This window comes from Cavia porcellus, unplaced genomic scaffold, assembly GCF_034190915.1.
Source record: "Cavia porcellus strain 051 isolate PalLab524CR breed Dunkin Hartley unplaced genomic scaffold, mCavPor4.1 scaffold_31, whole genome shotgun sequence".
NCBI classification, from domain to species: domain Eukaryota; kingdom Metazoa; phylum Chordata; class Mammalia; order Rodentia; family Caviidae; genus Cavia; species Cavia porcellus.
The window spans coordinates 37,558,693-37,578,609 of record NW_026947514.1 but is presented as its reverse complement, the minus strand read 5'-3'; the positions used below and the strand labels follow the sequence as shown (position 1 = coordinate 37,578,609).

At 41.0% G+C, this 19,917-nt stretch overlaps 1 protein-coding gene across 1 annotated transcript in view; it reads right to left on the bottom strand.

Moving 5' to 3' along the window:
* Positions 1–10,052: 10,052 nt before the first annotated feature.
* The window catches only part of Sgpp1 (sphingosine-1-phosphate phosphatase 1), a 34,477-nt gene continuing 24,612 nt past the window's right edge, over positions 10,053–19,917 (bottom strand). Inside the window, exon 3 of the mRNA XM_003472504.4 lies at positions 10,053–12,667. Coding sequence (XP_003472552.3) covers positions 12,116–12,667 — 552 coding nt within the window. The 3' untranslated portion in view covers positions 10,053–12,115. The remainder of the gene's footprint in view (positions 12,668–19,917) is intronic.

The window sequence follows — 19,917 nt, the reverse complement described above, 5'->3', positions numbered from 1 at the left end:
GACCCCTTCTGTCTCTCCTTCAGTCAGAAGCTTTTTTTTTCTCAGTAAATATATTTTGCTTTTACCCTCTGTTGTTCCTAAAATTCATTCTTCAATTTCAGAAAGCACAAATGCGTACTAGACGTCTAGCAGGTTGGGAATCTCTATCCCCCATATCACTGATGCACACCTCTAACTCAAGCACTTGGGAGGCTGAAGCAGGAGGATCATTGTGAATATGAGGCCCTCTTGGGTTTCACAGTGAGTTCAAAGCCAGCCTGAACTGCATAGTGCAACCTTGTATCAATCAATCAGTCAATCAATCAATCAATGGATATGGAAGAAGTTAAGCTATCATTATTTGACATGTTCCTAACAAAGAAACCCCAAAAATTCCACTGAAAGTCTCCTAGAATAACCAAATTCAGGAAAGCAGGATATAAAGGCAACACACAAAAGCCAATAGCAATCCTGTACCCCAGTGATGAACTCATCAAGAAAGAAATTAAGGAAACGATACTTTTCATAATAACATCAAAGATAATTAAAATACTTAAAAATGAAAGGAGGTGAAACCCCTGTAATGACTACTACAGTTCTCTGGAAAGGAAGATTGAAGAGGACATCAGAAAATGGAAAGATACTCTCTGTTTCTGGATAAGCAGAATGAATATAATAAAAAGATCGTGCTTCCAAAGTTGATATTCTGATTCAACACAATCTCAATCAAAATACCAACAGAACTAGCAAAAACAGTTCTAAAACAAATACAGATCCAGGAGAGACCTACAAGAGCAAAAGCAGCCCTGGACACAGGAGCAAAGCAGGGGCAGCGCGATCTGGGCTTCAAGTTACACTACAAAGCCACAGATGGAAACGGCATGTGCGAGCGGGGTGTGAAAGCAGGGACACCAGAACAGCCAGAAGGAAAAAATGGAAACAAAACTTTGGTAAATAAGCATGGCAATAAGAGTAGGTAAAATGTACCAATAAAACTTAAAAACTGCAAAAAAGAGGTGAGGGAAGCTTGCTGCGGGCTGCCGTTGGCCTTCTGCCTGCCACGCTATGAACTTTTTCTCCTCTTCTGTTGTCACCCTGCCCTGGAATCGACTGACTGTAGACTGAAATCTCTACAAACTGCAAGCTAAAATAAACCTTTCCTCCTTAAAAAGAAAACAGCATGCTATTGCCCCCCCCCCAAAAAAAAAAGGAAAAAAGAAAGAAAGAAGCCAGAGCTGTGGACCAGAATAGAGATTGCAGAAACAGCTCCAGGCACACTCGGTCACCTGGTCACTGACAAGCGGGCCAGGGCCGGGATTTAGCTCAGCGGCTAAGCACCTGCCTGGTAGGCACGAGGCCATGAGTTCGGTCGCCAGTACAAAAAAAAAAAAAGAAAGAAAAGAAAAAGAAAGAGGGCTAAAAACATGGTGGAAGAAAGACGGCCTCTTTAATAAACGGTGCTGGGAAAAATGGCCATCCATGTGCAGAAGATTAAACCCAGAGCCAAACTCTCAGTATGTATTAAGCTAAAGCCAAAATGGGTCAAAGGTCTTTTTTTTTTTTTTTTTTTTTTTCTCTTTTGGTAACAAGGTTTGAACCCATAACCTCGTGCTTACTGGGCAAGCCCTTGAGCCACTGAGCTAAATCCCCAGCCTGGGTCAGAGGTCTAAATATTACAATAGGAACATTTAATGTACTGGAAGACAAAATCTGAAAAACTGTTGAAGACATAGATCTAGAGTAGGCAAACACTTTCAGAACAGAACACCAACTGCATAAGAAATAATACCAAGAATCAACAAATGGGATCATGATAAATTAAAACACTTCTGCATAGCAAAGAGAAACAACCAACAGAGTCAAGAGGCAACCTACAGAATGGGAAAAATTTTGCCAGCTATTTATCAGACAAAATGACTAATATCTAGACTACATAAAGAATTCAAAAATATTAGATCCTCCCAAATAAAAGACTCACTGAAAAAATAGACAACTGAAATGAACAGATACTTCTCAGAAGTATGAGTGGCCAATACATGAAAAAATGTTAAACATCATTATTCACTCAAGAAATGCAAATTAAAAGAATAGTGTTACACTCAGAAAGAATAGCCATCCTCAAGAAGTCAAGTGATAGCAAATACTGGCAAGGCTGTGGGAAAAAGGGAACCCTTGTTCCTTGTTGGTGGAAAGGTAAACTCGTACAAAATCCAGTATGGAGATTCCTCAGAAAACTAAAACAGAAACTCTATTTGACTTAGCTATTCTATTCCCCTTCAAGGTAGCATCCCAGAAGAGCTGAAGACATCACATCCCAGGGATCCACGCACATCTGTGTGTACAGCAGCACTGGTCTCAATAGCTAGGTCTCGGAAGTGGCCTCTGTGTCCATCTACAGATGAATGGGCAAAGCCTGTGTGGAATTTAGGCACCGTGGGGTACCACTCAGCCCTGAAGGACAAATCTGCATCAAACGTAGGGAAATGAGTGCATCTTAATGCCATCATGTTACACGAAACGAATCAGGTGGACCAGCTTAAATATCGACCCACTTCTGCCACCCTGCATAAAAAGCACAAAATATAAATACAGTGCAAAAGAGGAGACAGACAATGGGAAACAGTGAGATAGATCTCTGGCATACGGGAGTGACACTAAGAGATACAGTAAGGACAGAAGAAGAGAGAGATGAGAGTTGCAGAAAGGGAATTGTGATGTGCTGTGTACATGAGCCAAGCCCTGATGAGGAATGCGATTATTATACACTGTAAACATGTACAAAATATGGATGAGATCTAAGAGACAGAGGACAGGGAGGGAGGACAGAAGTAGGACACATAAAAGAATTAAGATAAATAATGTATGTGACCAACTCCCTGTGATAAACACAATCATTACATGCTACAAACATGTGAAAAAAAAAGGTTAAAAAAAAAACCCTTACCGTCTGGCTTCTAGTCAGACACCCCTTCATTAGTGACACACTGATTATTTCTTCTATTCAACTTACCTGCCTTGCCACTATCTTTGAAGAACTACAAAGACTGGTAACTTGAAAGTCAGCACGAGTTTGGAAACGGCATGGTGCACATTGTTTGGGAGGCTGAGGCGGGAGGGTTTCCGTTAGTTCAAGGCCAGACTGAATTACATACCAAGATCCTGTCTCAAGCCCCCCAAAACAGTTTGATATGTGTGTTTGCGAGAAGAAACTTACATGCAAAACTTCACAAAAGGGGCAAATCAAATGGATCAAGGCTTGGAGAAAGGCAGTTTGCAAGCCTGCAGTCTGAATCCAGCCTGATGACAGACGCAGCAGAACAAGGACATCGTGGAGTTTTTTGTTTTTAATCCATTTTATTTCAAAGAGAAAAATAAAGAAAAAAAATATTGCATAGCACAGGGCACAGAGCATTCTAAAGCCTCCCTTAGCAGCAGATACCTGTCCATTCTCCTCCTTGCTCATGAAACAGTTTCATGGAAAGGTCACCAAAACTGTCTCTGGACTTGGGATTTGAGGCAGCTGACATTTGTCAAAGCTGTTCTTCAGTGGCTACTCACTGATCTTCAGTGGCTACTCACTTGTTCGTGGGGTATTATAAGTGGTAAACGGAAGACAGCGTGGTCATCCTGCACCTTTTCCTAGGTAATGGACAACCTGAAGGGGAAGCCAAATGCCTTCCTGGACAGTGAGCTTACATCAGGAAGTAGTAGGTGGTTGCAGGAATCCTTTGCATTACCTGCACCCACAGAACACACTCACGGGGCCCCAATTCCACCAACACCTACACCACGGCTTCCAGTCCCCAGCAGCAGCCATGAGACAGGTATGCGGTTGCTTCTGTCTCAATCCACAGAAGAAATTTCAGTCTTTTAATTATGATGGGGTGAGCTGGGCGTGGTGGCGCACACCTATAATTTGCTCAGCACTCAGGAGGCTGAGGCAGGAAGATTGCTATGAGGCCAGCCTGAAATACATTGCAAGATGCTGTCTCAAAAAACAAGATGAAACAAAAACAAAACTAAAAAAAAAAAAAAAAAGATGGGGTGACTATCAATTCATTAGCCCCAGGTTTATCCTCAGAGTAACCTCAGCTCGCAGGTCCTTCCTCACCCAAAGGTGTGATTCCGCATGGGCTGTGAGCAGGTATCCAGATGCATCGTTCTCTCTATGCAACCATCTTGGAAAGGTGGGATGAGTCCAACCTCATACTCAAAATTCTCCAAACTCCCTGAAGTCTATGACTGCACTAAAATTCAAGGGCTCAGCTGCTCTGTACATAAAATTACATTATTTCTCCTCCTCATAAGTAAGTAAGGCTCAAAACACACACTTCTCTTCCTTTACTATTACAGACTAAAAAACAAATGATTAAATATCAGTTAAAGGGCTGAGGGTTTAGCTCAGCGGCTCAAGCACCTGCCTGGCAGGCGCAAGATTATGAGTTCGATCCCTGGCTCAAAAACTAAATAAACAGATAAATATCCATTAAACAATAGCTTTTGATTCCTTTCAAGTGGATGGATTTCACCCATAAGTTAAGGAAACAGTGCCTGGGCATAGCTTGGTGCAGAACAAGAAAAAAAAAATTTTTTTTTATTTAAGGAGAAAAAGAAAAAAAACAGAAAAAGGATACAAGTAACACAAAATTTAAAAAATAAACAGTAAGAAATCACTAGTTAATAGATTACATATGCTCATCTTAGAAATAGTTGTTCAAGTTACAAAATTGAAGTATATAAAGTGGACTTTCAAACAGTGAGACTGCAAACAGTTTTGTTCAAAGATCCAAAAAACACTCAGTAATATGGTTATCTATCTTATACACACTTAAACATATATGCAGTTATAACCTTTAGAGCACTTTCTTTTCTTTTCTTTTGTACAATGACAATTACACATTTTGGGTTTTATTACTCCCACATTTCTTATTACTTTTTTTGAAGAGAGTAAAACCAAATGCAACATAACAGAACAGAGTCAGTCAAATCAAAAGGATGGACATAATAGATAATGTAAAAACAAAATATAAGGTGATCAACAATGGTTACCATACTGCCTCTTGCTATTTTAAGAAGAATTTCCAGTTATAATAAAATTGAACTAAACAGTAAAGAACAAAACCAAAGTATTGGAAACATTACAGGACTTTAAAAGAAGGTAACAGTCAACCAGAATGGGCGTCATAATGAATCTTATTGTCTTCACAGTTTTGCCTATACTTTCGAACTTGGTACTATCAAGCAAAGCAGAATAGGGGAAAATCAGTCAAAACAGGATGGTGAGGGCAATACAGGATTTCAAATCAAGTTAATAGGAAATCAAAATAGGTTACTATAATGTATCCTGCTATTTTTTATTTTTCCCTTAATTAAAAAGATAAAGAGAAAAAAGTAAATAATTTTTAAAAAAGGGGATTGAGATAAAAGAGGGCATAACAACAGAATAGCACAGGTCAAAACATAACCATTTAAGCAAAATAGTGTTGCACCACAAGATATCCTGACATAAAAATAGTTACCATAGTGTCTCTTTCCTTGAAATCTTTGAGTATAACTTCGTACACTGTAGCACCAAACATATCAAGACACTATAAAACCATTTAAGAGAATATTATTACAGGGTATTCAGAACCAGCTAACAGAAAATGAACAATGATTTCTGTATAATTTCCTTGTCTATAAAAGTTTTTGTTTATATTATCACATATCATAAAATCCAATAAGATACAACCTTTTAAGACCGATGGAGACAGAAGAATACAAGTTTGATGGGACTTCAAAACAAGATGATACTAAGTCAGCACTAGCTATTATGATGTCTTTTCTCCAAAATAGCTATTCCTACCATCCGATCTTCTCTGCCTCATTTCTCTTGAGCTCTTTTTCTGTCGTTTGTTGTCACTTTGTCTTCTTCATTTTGTTTTCTGCTCCATTCATTGTGGCCTCCCTGCCACTATTTCTGGAATCTTGGTATTTTCCTTTTTTAGAATATCCTGCAGTATTCTCTGTAGAGTTGAATTGGTGGTTGCAAATTCCCCTAGTTCCTCTTTATCCTGGAAGCACCTTGTTTTTCCATCAATTTCCAGGGACAGTTGCGCAGGATATATCAATCTTGGCTGGAGGTTATTATCTTTCAAAGCTTGAATTATTTTCCCACACGCTCTTCGTGATTTGATGCTTTGTGCCGAGAAGTCTGCTGTAATTCTGATGGGTGTTCCCTTGTAAAGTGATCTGTTTCTTGTCTCTGATGGCTTTTAATATTCTGTTCTTATATTGGATTTCTGGAATTTTGATTATTGTATGTCTGGGTGTATCTCTGTTTGGGTTGTAGGTTGCTGGGGTCCTGAATACCTCATATATCTGAGTATCTTTACCATTTGCTAAATTAGGGAAATTCTCCTGGATTATTTCTGTGAATAGCTTTTGTAGTCCATTTGTTTGTGTCCCCACTTCTTCTTTTATGTTCTTGATTCTTAAGTTATAGATCCTCTTATCATCTTCTAGCTTTTGTATTGTTGCTGTTTGTTTTTTTGTTATTTTTAAGAGGTTTTTCATTTCATGCTCCCATATTACAAATCTGCCCTCCAGTTCAGAAAATCCTTAGTTTCTTTCAAACTGTTATGCCAGTTTTCGATAGAGTTTTTAGTTTCCTGGTAATCTCTTTGAAACTGCTTTACATATTCTATGTTTTCTCTATTTTCTCCATCAAACAATTGTCCCCTTTTTTTCTGTTCTTCCATTCCACCATCTGTTTTTTCTTGGGTGGTGCTTAGCATTTCTCTACCTATTCTGCTTATGTCTTGCTTCAGGTCATTAATAACTTCATTCCTAAACTTGTCTATGAGGCTCTGGAGATAGCGCTTTATGTCTATTGGTGCTGTGTCTGCTATTGAATGTTTCTCAGGATTGGGGGCCGAGGACCCTTTCTTGTTGCTCCCTCTTCCCATATTCTTTGTTCCTTATATACAAGCGTATATAGGAGGCCCAGCTTCCTTCCCTGTCAGCCACAGTCAGTTTGAATTGCGCCGGCTAGGTGTTCCCACCCACCACAGCGCACCAGGGAGACACAGACCTGGGCAGCCTCTGCTGGGCCTGCCCCTCCAGGTCAACCTACCAAAGGCTTCACCGCTAGGGCACACCTCCCGGCTGCTGGGACCTGGGTTGTGCTAGCCTACTAGGTCTCAGCCAGCGGCGTCACGCAGGCCAGGCACTCCCCACCAATCCCGCTTGAGAGGGGGATATGTGACTGAAGTCACTACAGCATCTCGTTCAGGGTAGTCTGCCTGGTCCGAGTATGTCCTCCGCTGAAGCCTCCTTCTCTATGGAAGGGTCCCCGATCCGCTCACTCACTGCAGGTCAATACAGGGCTCCCGGCCAGTCCCGTCTCAACTCCATTCACAGCTTCCCACTCTCAGAGCCTTCATGCCTCTCTCCCCACCGTGCCGACCAGGACACAGCAGCAGCTGCAGGAAATTCAAATCGCAGTTTCCAGTGGCGCAGGGCCTGGCTTCCATGCTGAGACCTTATCTGTTCCTGCTTTATCACCGGGATTGCGTTTCCAGTTGGTTTCTCTTAATTTAGTTCGTTCCTGGGTCTGCAAAGAATATCCCCCCTTGCCTAGGACTTCCTGCCCGGCACCATTCCTGGATTTCAAGTGCGGTTTCTCAGAGAGCCTCTGAAGCTGCTGCTATCTATCCGCTATGTTCTCCCAGAAGTCCAAGAAAAATATTTTTTATGAAAGGCAGAAATTTTCATATGTAAATGTTAATTTCATCTTATAATCAGGAAATGATAAGTATAAATCAAGTCAGATAATAATTTAAAAATCTGACACCATGTCCTTGAATATGGGAATTCACTTCTAAGAGGTAAGTTTTTGTTTCTTTTGGCTTTTTTAAGACAGGGTCTCTCCAGGTAGCCCAGACTGTCCTTGAGCTCATCAATCCTCTAGCCTCAGCCTCAGCCTCTCAAGAGCTGGAGTTACAAGCATATGACACATGCCCGGCGAGAGGCAAGTACTTTCTATTTGGAAAGCTTTGAAAGCTTTCTTTCTTTCTGTCTGTTTGGTGCTCGGGATTTGTACTCACCTGTATCTCCAACTCTTTTTATTTAGAGACAGGGTCTCACTATACCATCGAGTTGCCCAGGCTGGGCTTGGATCTGCCATACTCCTGCCTCAGCTTGGGGCTACGAGCCCACGGCACTGCACCCAGCTTAATTTATATCAAGACTGCTACTGCGTTTTCACTGAGAAATAAGCAAATATAACACTGTCCACCAACACCTAGCCTACCTAGTAGAATCCTGTTAAGGGGAAAAAAATGTCAAAACTAATTTGGATAGAAATCCTATTCTGTATCACAGGGTATTATAATAATTATGTACAAAACTTTGCAAGAATCTAAATTTCTAACCTTACATTTTATGTAACCCCAACTAAGATCCAAGTATTACTTCTCAAGAGGAAGTGGAAGAACATGACCAAAAATTGACAAAATATCCAGGAGAGTAATTCCCTGTATTAAAAAAAAAAAAAAAGTTAGTGAACAACAAACTCTCCCTTCAGAAAATCTAACTCAACTGTAAAGTTAAATTTTGAAAATTGGTCCTTACTGGTACAAGAATAAACTGTTTTAGTTTTAAAATTAGCACAAATATTCTTGGTTAACAAGAATGAAACTACTTTAACCACAAAGAAATCTCTGCAGCATAAAATTATGTGCTTATCCATTAAAAACATGCTCCTTACTCACCTTTATTGCATGTTCTGTGAAAACTATCCTTTAAGGGGCTGACTGGAAGACAGGGAATTTGCCTTCAATTCTATTCATGTCACTGAATTAATTTTTTCAGCAGACTTTGAAAAATAGATTAAACATTCTTGTAGAGAAGATGATAAAAATGTCAACCTTACAGCAGCATTGTCTTCTATTAGATCTTTCAAGAGTGTCCACCAGACCGAATATTTACAATTCACATGTTATAGCATTTTAAAGTTATGAAATAAAGGTGGGGAAAAGCTCAGTGGCATAGCCAGAGCACAAGGCCCTGAGTTGATTCCTGGAACCAAGAAAAAAAAAAGCCATAAATTTACAAAATAAAATGCCCATTTTATTTGAAAAAATACCTGTTCCCAGTTTTAGGATTAACTCCTAAACACTACTGCAACAGCAATAAATGATCTATAATGCTATTAGTTACAGGTTTTACTATAACATTTTATGCATAAGAAATATTCTGAAACTTTTCACTAAAAGCACAGTAAGTACACTGACAATGATGATAAATGGAGCAAAAGTTTAGGCTGAATCTTAATTTGTTTTTCTTCAATATCTTCTGTAGCTAAAAACAGTATTCTGGCCAGGTGTAGTATAGTGCATGCCTGTTACCCCGGCAGTCAGGAGGCTGAGGCAGGAGGACTGCGAGCGTGTATGTGGGTGCTTATCTAGACCTCCAGGAACCTGAGAAGGGATGACAGAGAACAGACAAGAGATAATATATCTTTGGTATAAGGGGGGCCCAGAGGAGCCTCTCAGCTAGTGAGCTGACTTCATTTTTATTAGTGAAAAGCTGAGGCGTGAGGGTTCTGGGGTGGGTAATGTACTTTTCCTGGAAAGAAAATCGAGATCAAGGTTAGCATTTCAAAGAGAACAAGATAAAGTCCCTTCCTTGGATGCCTGCATTCTGCAGGTGTTATCTCCAGAGGCTGAGAGCAGGGGCTTTCCCACGCAGCCACACAGCACGCAGCTATGTGCAGACTCTAGGCTCCTGAGGTCAGACCCACTGCCACTCCGCCCCGGACTACAGCTGCGCAGTCCTGTCCTCAACAGAGCAGCACGTGACTTCACATGCTCTGGTCTCTCACAGATTGCTGGGACTACCCAGCGAGACCCTGTGTAAAGACAGACAAACAAACCAACCCCATCAGAAACAAAACACCAAGAGATGAGACAACAACAACAGACGGCCTTGAATGCAGTGGCTTGGAGGAAGCCTGTGAGGCCGGATCCCTGGAAGTGGTGCCAGATAATTGAGGGACAAATGCACAGACGGCACAAAACAAAGCGAAACCCTTCCATCTTGAATTTGACTTTTATTTTAAAATCCATTTAGCATAGAACTATCACAGGACAGGAAATAACAAAACACAAAAACAGCATTTTCAAATACTTTTTAAACTACACATAAAAATCAATAGGCTACCACACACCAAATTTTGGAAAAATTCAATTAACTACACTTTTTTAACGAAAGGTTGTTCTCACATTTTCCAGTGTACTGATAGGTTTCTAGGTGCCCTGGTTTCTTTCCGACTAATAGATAAACAGCCTAAATTCAGTTACTTTACTTAAATTATTAGATTCAGTTTTGGTAAAAAAAAAAAAAAATTACCATGCTCTTAAATTCTCAACCAGAATTATAAAAATATGAGCTTAAATAGCTATGCTGTCCAAAATAGAAACATCTTAATTGACACTTCTGGATAGCCATATAAATATTGCACTAAAATCAGTAATCCCATACCTGATGTTCATTTATATGGAAAGTAAATTTGCTTTTGCTTCTTTTTCTAAATCAAGACAAGGTCTCACTATGCAGTTTAGCAATTCAGGCTGGCCTTGAATTAATAGCCCAGGCTGACTCATGGCGACCCTCCTGCCTCAGCCTCCTGAGTGCTGGGATTACAACTGTGTGCTACCACACCTGGCAATTTTCTTCTTTATGAAAATCTTACTAAAAATAAACAATGTTAAAGCAATTACAATCACACTTCAAAATACAAAGGCACACACAGAAAAAAAGAATAGTTTAATACTATATACACTATACTCAAATTTTCCACTGTGAAAATAATAAAAAGCTGGAAAAAGGATCTAAACTACTAATACCTATTAATTTTAGACTTTTTTACAGTTTATTTTTTATAGCTAATAAGTAGGTAATAAAAGTTAATTGTGGGAAATTCGATCCTTTTCAAGTAATTTAGAAAAACAGTTTTTTACATATAAAGCCTGTGCCTTGTCCTTTTACAAACTTCAACTACGGCTCCGTGCAATGGAAACAGCTACCTGCAGTAGAAACGATCAAGACAGTGTACAAAAAATACATCTTATTCCTTTAACTTACAGCACACAGAAAAATACCTACAAAATTGGAAATAGTTATCTTTTTAGCTTCCGATAAATCAGTGAGAAATTTCAGCCCATTTCAATTTCTTTCTAAAGAAAGACTGAAGAGTTACGAACTGGTGGTTTACTTCGATCCCTGTTAGTTTGACATCTATCTTAAAATATTTGCCGAGTTATCTGCAACTTGGAGTCTTACTTTTGTATCACAGTATACATGGCATTTCTTAAGTCAGCAACAGAAAGGCACAATTAGCAAGCAATAAAATTGAGTACCTGATTTATTAAACTGATGCTCAAAACAGTTGCAAAGAAAGTACATTCAACACAGTGTACAGAACTTAAAAAAATAAGGAATCCAAAACCAAATTTTTCTGAAAGTTTGGTCCGTTAAAAATGCTCCCCATGGTCAGCATCCTGGGTCACAGGAAGGACGGAGGCAGTGTGAAGAGGCAGTCGGTCAGCGTGTTGTGGCCTGTGAATTCTGGCCTAGGAATTATGCAATTCAGGTAGGAAATGGCTCCCATAGTAAGTCAAGGTTAAACATTATTCAGTAACAACATACCTGTATGAATCCCAAATACACAGGCACAATTGTTTGCATATTATTCTTGATTTTATAATACGCACCCCACTGTTTAAAAAACTTAGGTATATTATATTATATATAACATATATTAGATATGATTGCATATTACGTACCATAATATATATATATGTATATATATATATATATATATATATATATCTTGAGTCCATAAAAGCACAAAACTCTCCAAACACATGGACATTCTAAATGGAAACTTTGCATTTTCTCAGTGAGATCAGCTCACCTAAAATAGCTTCCTGTGCAATGATAAAGTGCACCTGCACTGACTCTTAAGAATTTACTTAAACAATTATTTAAGATAAATTCTTGCCAAAGCCTAACTCAGACCTTTTACGTACAGTATATTTTTAGATGTCAGTAACTGGTTCTCTCCTTTCTTATTATAAACAATATCTCACCATCAAGAGATGCCAATAAAGAAAAATATGTAGGGAACCAAAAATGTGATGCAGAAACCGACCATCCCGTAGGTCACGTAGCGATGAGGAAGCTCCACTTCCATGTGCTGTCTTGCTCTTCGAATATCGTCACATGGTATTTTAAAGATCTTACAGGCTAACGGGATGGTGATCTTTTTCATTATATTTCTAACTATTAGAACAACGCCCATCCCGATGAGGACCCGCACCGTGGCTTTGGCAAGGACAGTCAGCGTGATGGCAGGTGTAGGCAAAGGCAACATGTCCGGAGCAGGATCCACCAACAGACCCATGCTGTGCGTGACGTGAGACCCACACGCGATGCCAGCCCCGCTCCCCAGAATCTCAGCTGTGTCTCCTCGCGACGTGCTCCAGGTGTCCAGCGTGAAAGAAAAGATGCCCAGGGCCAGGTGCAGCCCGATGATGATCAGCGGGGCGTATCTGTGAGTTTGGTTGAAGTTGTCAATCAGGTCCACAAATGGATAGAAGACAGCCAGGATCAAAATGGTGTACAGGAAGCCAGCAATAATGTCCTGGAAACCAGAGAAAGGACAGCCGTTTAATGTGACACGTTTCGGGCATTCCAAAGTAGTGCATTTCATATTTCAAATATTGGATATAAACTTTTTTGAGAGTTACAATTTTATAGCCAATTTTTTCTCAGACTTTGTTGGCACATTTTGAGGTGCACGGTGATCACACTCATGCTAGAGAATTTGTCCCTGTATGTGACGTAACTTTTTTTACCCATTTCCCTCTCCTCCTCTTCCCATTTCCTAAAGCTTGTTTCCATGTTTTCCTTCTTTTCTCATCATTTTTTTCTTTTCCTTTCTTTCTTTTTCCCTTCCATCCCCCCACTCCTCTCCCCATTTGAACATTTTCTTCCTATTTCACAATATCTATTATATATTTTGTTCCTTATTTACCTTTTCAGTTTCTCACACCAGAGAAATAATGTGGTATTTACGCATTTCCAATTTATTTCACTGAAGAGTATGGTCTCAAGGTGCATCCATTTACCTACGGATGTGCTGAGTTCTTCCTTCTTTATGGCAGAGTGCTACTCCAATATAGAACACACACACCCACACCCCTACGGAAAGGGGATGAGGCTCTGGGACGTAGTGCCAGCGTGGTAAGCGCAGGCTGTGAGTTTGATTCTCTTTACATACAAAACAAAACCACATCTTCTCTGTACATTCACCAGGTAGCAGACATTGTGGTTGTTTCCAAGATTTGGTATAGCCAAATTTTTATAAGTAAACATTATAAACCATATAATAGGCACCAAAAAACTCTTAATGATAAAAATTATTGTTTTTACTTCAGTTCTAGCTTCATAAATCAACTACATACACAGTATGCACAAATTTATATTCAGATTCTGAACACTAAGCTGCTTACATTACACGGTTTATTTCTGAGTTTTTTCTTCTTGGTCTTTTTCCCTCTTCCCCTCCCCTTTTTGCAGAACTGGGGACTGTTTTATTTCTGGCAGAAAGAGTGTATTTATAATTCAAAGAAATGAAGTTTACTTGCTGTTGTTGAGCTTACATCTTCGTGGGGAGGACTGACAAAAACCAAGTACGTCAGAAAACAGGCAATATTGCAGTTTCAGGTAGTTATAAAGGGGAAGAAACTAAGAGGAGACAGTACAGTGAAAGGCTTCTTGGATGATTAGGGAAGGGACACAAGCGAAGGTCTGAGTCCTTTTTTGCTGTTATTTTGTTTCTGTGAGTCAGGATCTCCCTCTGTAGTCCAGGCTGGTCCCCAACTGTGGCAACCCTCCTGTCTCAGCCTCTCAAACCGCTGGGATTACAGGGATGTGGCATCACAACCTGTTAAAGATTCTAAAATGGAGCCAGACTTATCCCCAAAGCTAGAAGAAAAGTTCCAGGTTGAGGGACAGGGACGTAGGGAGGGAAGGGGACATATGAATGAAGGTGTGTTACGCACATGTGCCAGCTTCCCAAGATGAAAGCAGCCGTGCAAATACGTACCAATTTAAAAACATTTCTTGATAAAGGCAAACGTGTTGAGACAGGAAAAAAAAAAAAAAAAAAAAAAAAAGCAGCAGAAGCAGCAGCAGAAGCAGAAGAGTTCAAGGAACTAAGAGAAACAGGTATGACCCAAGAGGAATGGGGTACAAGGCCGTAGACAGGCACAGTCCAAGCCAGCGGGCCCTGTAGGCTAGGGAAAGCCGCTGGATTCCACTTCACGCGTGGGAGGGTTTCCTGCGGAGCCCCGCAGCCCCGCTCTGGCTGGCGTGGCCCGTGGTGCGGGCGGACGGTGCTGCAGGAGGCTGGGCTGTGACCCAGCTCAACTCGCCCTGGGTGGATGTGGAAAGGACCCGCGTGGAGCTGGTAACGTGTATTAAAACCAGAGTCAATGGAGCTGGGGATTTAGCTCAGCGGCGTAACCGCCTGCCTTGCAAGCAGGCAGTCGTGAGTTCGATCTCCGGTACCGATAAAAATGAAAAAGACAAAAAAAAAAGAATCAGTGAATCCAAGAGCTGGTACTTCGAAAGAATAAAAGACAAAACCCTCAGCCAATCTTACTCTCCCTCGAAAAAATAAAAAAATAAAAAATAAAAAAGACTGGAAAAGACACAGATCAATGCAATTAGAAATGAAAAAGGTAAAATCACAATGAACATTGCCAAAATCCATAATATTCCTAACTAATTCACAAACTTGAATGCCAATAAATTGGAGAATGCACAAGAAATGGACAAGATACATACGAATTACCAAAACTGAACAAGACTTAACATGCTGAAGTAATCAAACAATAGGCAACGAGACTGAAACAGTAATAAAAAAACACACCAGCAAAGAAAAGCCCAGGGACAGATGGGTTCATCACTAAATCCTACTAAGAACTCAGGGAAGATGTAGTGCTTCCCTCTGATGAAACTGAAAGGGAAGGAGAATGTCTGAAGTCATTCCTGGAAGCTAGCGTTACCCTAACTGAAAAACCAGGTAAGGACCCAACATGAAAAGAGAGTATATATATAGGCCAATCTCGGTAATGGACATGGATATAAAAGTCCCCAACAAGATACTGGCAAAAAGAATGCAACAAATCATCAAAAAGATCATATGCCATGACCAAATAGGATTCATGCCAGGAATGCACAGAGGGTTCAACATAAGCACATCAGTAAATGTAATACATCACATAAACAAGCAGGACAAAACAAATCACACAATCATCTCAAAAAGTCTTTGAAGCTGGGCATGGTGGCACAGTCCTGTAATCCCAGCACATGGGAGGCTGAGGCAGGAAAACTCCTTGCAAGTGAGCCCAAGGCCAGCCTAAACTGCATAGCAAGACCCTGCCTCAAAAACAGCCGAAATAAAAAAATCTTTGACAAAATCCAACATGCATTCATGACAAAAACTCTATTCAAAATATGTACAGAGGGACTTTATCTCAATCTGATAAAAGTGATTTATGACAAAACTACCACCATGAACATATTTAACAGGGAAAACCTAAAAGCTTTCTCTTTTTCTCTTTAAATCAGAGAGAGACCAGGATGTTCATAAGTCCCATTCTTTTTTATTTTATTTATTTATTTATTTATTTGTTATGGAAAATCAAACTCAGGACCTTGCACTTGCCAGGCAGGCTCTTATGCTGCTAAGCTGTATCTCCCCCCCCTCCCCCCACTCCTAGTGTTTTTAAAAAAGACAGGATCTTACTCTACAGTTCAAACTGGCCTGGAGCTCATTTTGTAGCCCAGGCTGGTTACAAACTCACAGCGATCTCCTGCCTCAGCCTCCCGAGTGCTGGGATTACAAGCATGCGCCACCACGCCAGAGTAGCATCACTCCTTTTTAACACAGACCTGAAACATTAGGCAGAGCAATCAGACAAGAGAAAGAAAAGGAAAGGAAGGAGTCACAAAGTATTATTTGCAGATATGAGTCTCTCTCTCTACAACACCCAAAATATGCCACCGAAAGACTCTAGAATTAATAACCAAATTCACAAGTTTAGCAGGACACAAAATACATACACAAAAGTCAATACCATCCTTATACACTAATAAGTAACTGAGAAATAAATCAGCAAAATACCATTCACAATAGTATCACAAAAAATTAAAACATTTAGAAATTAACCTAACCAAGGACGTAAAAGACCTCTACAATGAAAACAACATCATTCTAAAAAAGGAGTTTGAAGAAGACATCAGAAAATAAACATATCCCCTGCTCCCAGATAGGCAGAACCAATAAAATCAACATGATTGCACTTCCAAAACAGACATACAGATTTAGTGCAATCCCAATTAAGATACCAACGGCATTCCTCACGGGCAGCGAAAAAGCAATCCAAAAACTCGTATGAATTCAGAAAAGATAACAGCAACGCAGGAAGCATCGCAGTCACACACTGAAGTTATACTACAAGATTACAGTAATAAAAAAAGGTAAAAGAAGAGCTTGAGCTTGATTCGCAGAAACAGACCTGTGGTCCAGTGGAAAGAACAGAGGAAGTAAAAAACGCAGACACATTCAGCTATTTGACCTTTGACAAAGGAGCCAAACACAGACACTGAACAACAGACCGCCTCCTTAATAAATCCTGCTGGGGAAATGAGCATCCGCATGCAAAGATGAGGCTGGACCCATATATCTCATCATGCAGTAAACCTAAACAAAAACAGAACAAAGATCTAAATGTTAAGACAGAAACGTGTGCTGGAAGATGAAATAGGTAAAACTCTTAAACACCTAGGAAAGAATTTTCTGAATCTCAAAGGCACAAGAAACAATATCAAGAATCAACAAATGGGATTACATCAAGTTAAAAAGCTTTTGCACAGCAAAATAAAACAACAAACAGAATAAAGAGACAGCCTACAGAATGGGAAAAATATTTGCCAGCTATTTCTCAGAAATTAGACGCCTCAGAATAAAAGACTTAATCAAAAAATAGGCAACCAAAATGAACAGACACTTCTCAGAAATACAAATAGTGAAGAAATATATGAAGAAATGTTCAACAAAACTGGCCATTCAAGAAGTGCAAATTAAAACAACTAAGATAACATCTTCCTCCAGAAAGAATGGCTGTCATCAAGAAATCATATAATAACAAATACCTCAAGAGTACAGGGTGTTGGGGGAGAGGGAAGACCCTTCTCCATTGTTGATGTGAACAACCATGTACCATTTATTTATTTACTTATTTAGGTGCTGGGGATTGAACTCATGACCTTGCACTTGCCAGGCAGGTGCTTATGCCATGAGCTAAATTCCCAGGCCCAGGAATGTACAACCACTGTGGAGATAAGCATTGCAATTTCTCTAAACACTAAAAATAGAAATTCCATGTGTCCCAGCTATCCACCTAGGGATGTTCTCAGAAGAGTTAAAGTCATCACATTACAGTGACACATGCATTTCCACGTGTACAGCAGCACAATCCGTAACAGCTAAATCCTGGAAACAGCCTGCATGCCCACCAGCAGATGAGTGGATGAAGAACCGTGGTAAGAGGCACAAGGAGCCGACTCTGCCCTAAAGGAGGACACACTTTGGCACCGGTGGGTTACCGGCTGCACCTCCAGACCATGACGGTAAGCGAAGTAAATCAGCACACAAGTTTCAAATCCATGGCTTCCCTTACACGAGAATCCAAAAATGTAAATACGAAGCAAAACAAAGGCTAGATCATAGAAGCAGGGAGATCTTTTGCAAAGGGGAAGGGGAGCAGGACACGGAAGGAAGAGGAGCGAAGGAAGGGGAAGGGGTGAAAACAGTAAGGGAATAAAAACTGGAAACCGCTTCTTCCAGTGGGGAGAGGATGAGAGCCGGAGGGGACAAAAAGAAGGGGTGCTACACACATGGACAGCCTGCCCGGAAAGGTGTAATCATTACACCGCAAACATATACTGATATTTTTTTTTAAGTTAAAAAAAATTCTGTACCACACATCTCCGAGTAATATATTACCTGGTTTTGCTTCTGTCTTTGTAAAAATGTTATCATTTAGTATGCAGCTGCCAAGGGAGGTGCCACACATCTGTACTGTCAGTACCCCTAAGGCTACTGAAGCAGGAGGAACACAAGCTCGTGACTGGCCTGGGCTACACGTAAACACTGTTTCAAAAGTGCACACCCCAGTAGCGTGCCCCGTCCAGCCCCAGCAGCACGGGACTGAGCCCAGAACCTTCCCAAGGAGCTCTCCATCCCCCCCTCTTCCTATTCTGAGGCCGGGCCTGACTAATTACTAAGCTGGCGGTGGTGAACCTTTGGCTGGGATGCTGCACCGGGTGGTTTGGATCACTGAAAGGTTCCCCTTTCTGTGAGCTGCTCAGGCTGGGCTGCAGCTTGTGAATCCACTGCCTCGGGCTCCCAGTTCTGGGATGACAGGTGCACGCCAGCTGTGTGAATTCACTCTCCTCGTGGTCGGGGCTGGCAGTGATGGGGACAGAAAGGAACTGGCCTGGCCAGGCTCTCTGGGCATCTGCAGGACACAACTGAGGCTGTGATGCTGGGCTTCCATAACAAGACACGGTCTGTGAGCATTCACTCCCCAATCCGTGCTGCTGTTCAGGAGAGCGGGTCTCATGGAACTGAGATCTCTTGAGTGAAAAATCTATCTGCAGGGTTTGGATGAGGCCAGGTGTTCTCAGGAGGCTGAGGCAGGAAGATCACTGCAAATCAGAGGCCAGTGTGCACAACTTAGCAAGACTGTCTCAAAAACAAAAAGAAGAGGAAGCAGAGGAGGGAGCAGGGATGGGGGAAGGAGGAGGAGGAGTGAGGGGAACCAGCAGGCTGATACACAGGATCTAAGAGCTGCCCACACACAAACAATAGCCTGTGTTACAAAACTAAAGTGAGTCAGGTGGGGCGGCGCCCACGTGTAACTCCCCGCACCCAGGAGGCTAAAGCAAGAGGATCTGTGCGGGTTCTAGGGCAGCCTGGGCTACACAGTGAGTTCAAGGCCACTCTGAACTACACAGCAAGCCACTGTGTCAAAAAAAGCACAACACTAACGTGACTAATGAGTGGTATTTTGGCAGGCAATAAAACGTTCATTGAAAAAGGCAGCAACAGAACAACGGTATTTCGGGGCGGGGATTTAGCTTAGCAGCACCAGCCTGGCAAGCGCGAGGTCGTGAGTTCAATTCCCCAGAACAATGACATTTCATTGTTTCTTCTGATAACATTATTCAGGCAGCATTAGTCCATGTAATAGAAAAAACTGACAGGTGTAAAAGTGATGGGCTAGATGTGGCCCAGGCTACTACTTGCTCTCTCTGTGTGCATGAGGCCCGAGGTGTGACCTTCAGCACTGGGGAAGCCAGACAGCACACCTGTCATCCCTGCACTCAGGGGGCAGGTCGGGAGGGCCGAAGTCTGAGCCCAGCTTGGGCACTTCAGCACCCCAGTGTGCCCCGTGTCCCCTTCCAGTCTATCCTGTGGGTGGGTTTTAGTCACTGGTTCTATTTCTTTTAAAGATTTGTTTCATCTTGGGTCAGTTTTTCTTTAGTCATTATTTATAATAAGCTCTTCTCATCTAAGCTTTAAAATTTATTGGCATAAGCGTATTAGTACAATTTTCTAATCACAGTGCTCTTTAAATCCCTGGCGTGGCTTTTAATATTTTTATTGTAATTCATAATACTGCTTATCCCTTGTCTTTCTCCCCTTACACGGCACACGTTTCTCTACTGTGTACGTGTATCTTTTCTGACCAAATTCTACATTTTGGTCCACCTCTTCCTCCTTTCACTACTCTGTTTTGTTTGGAGCCGAGGTCT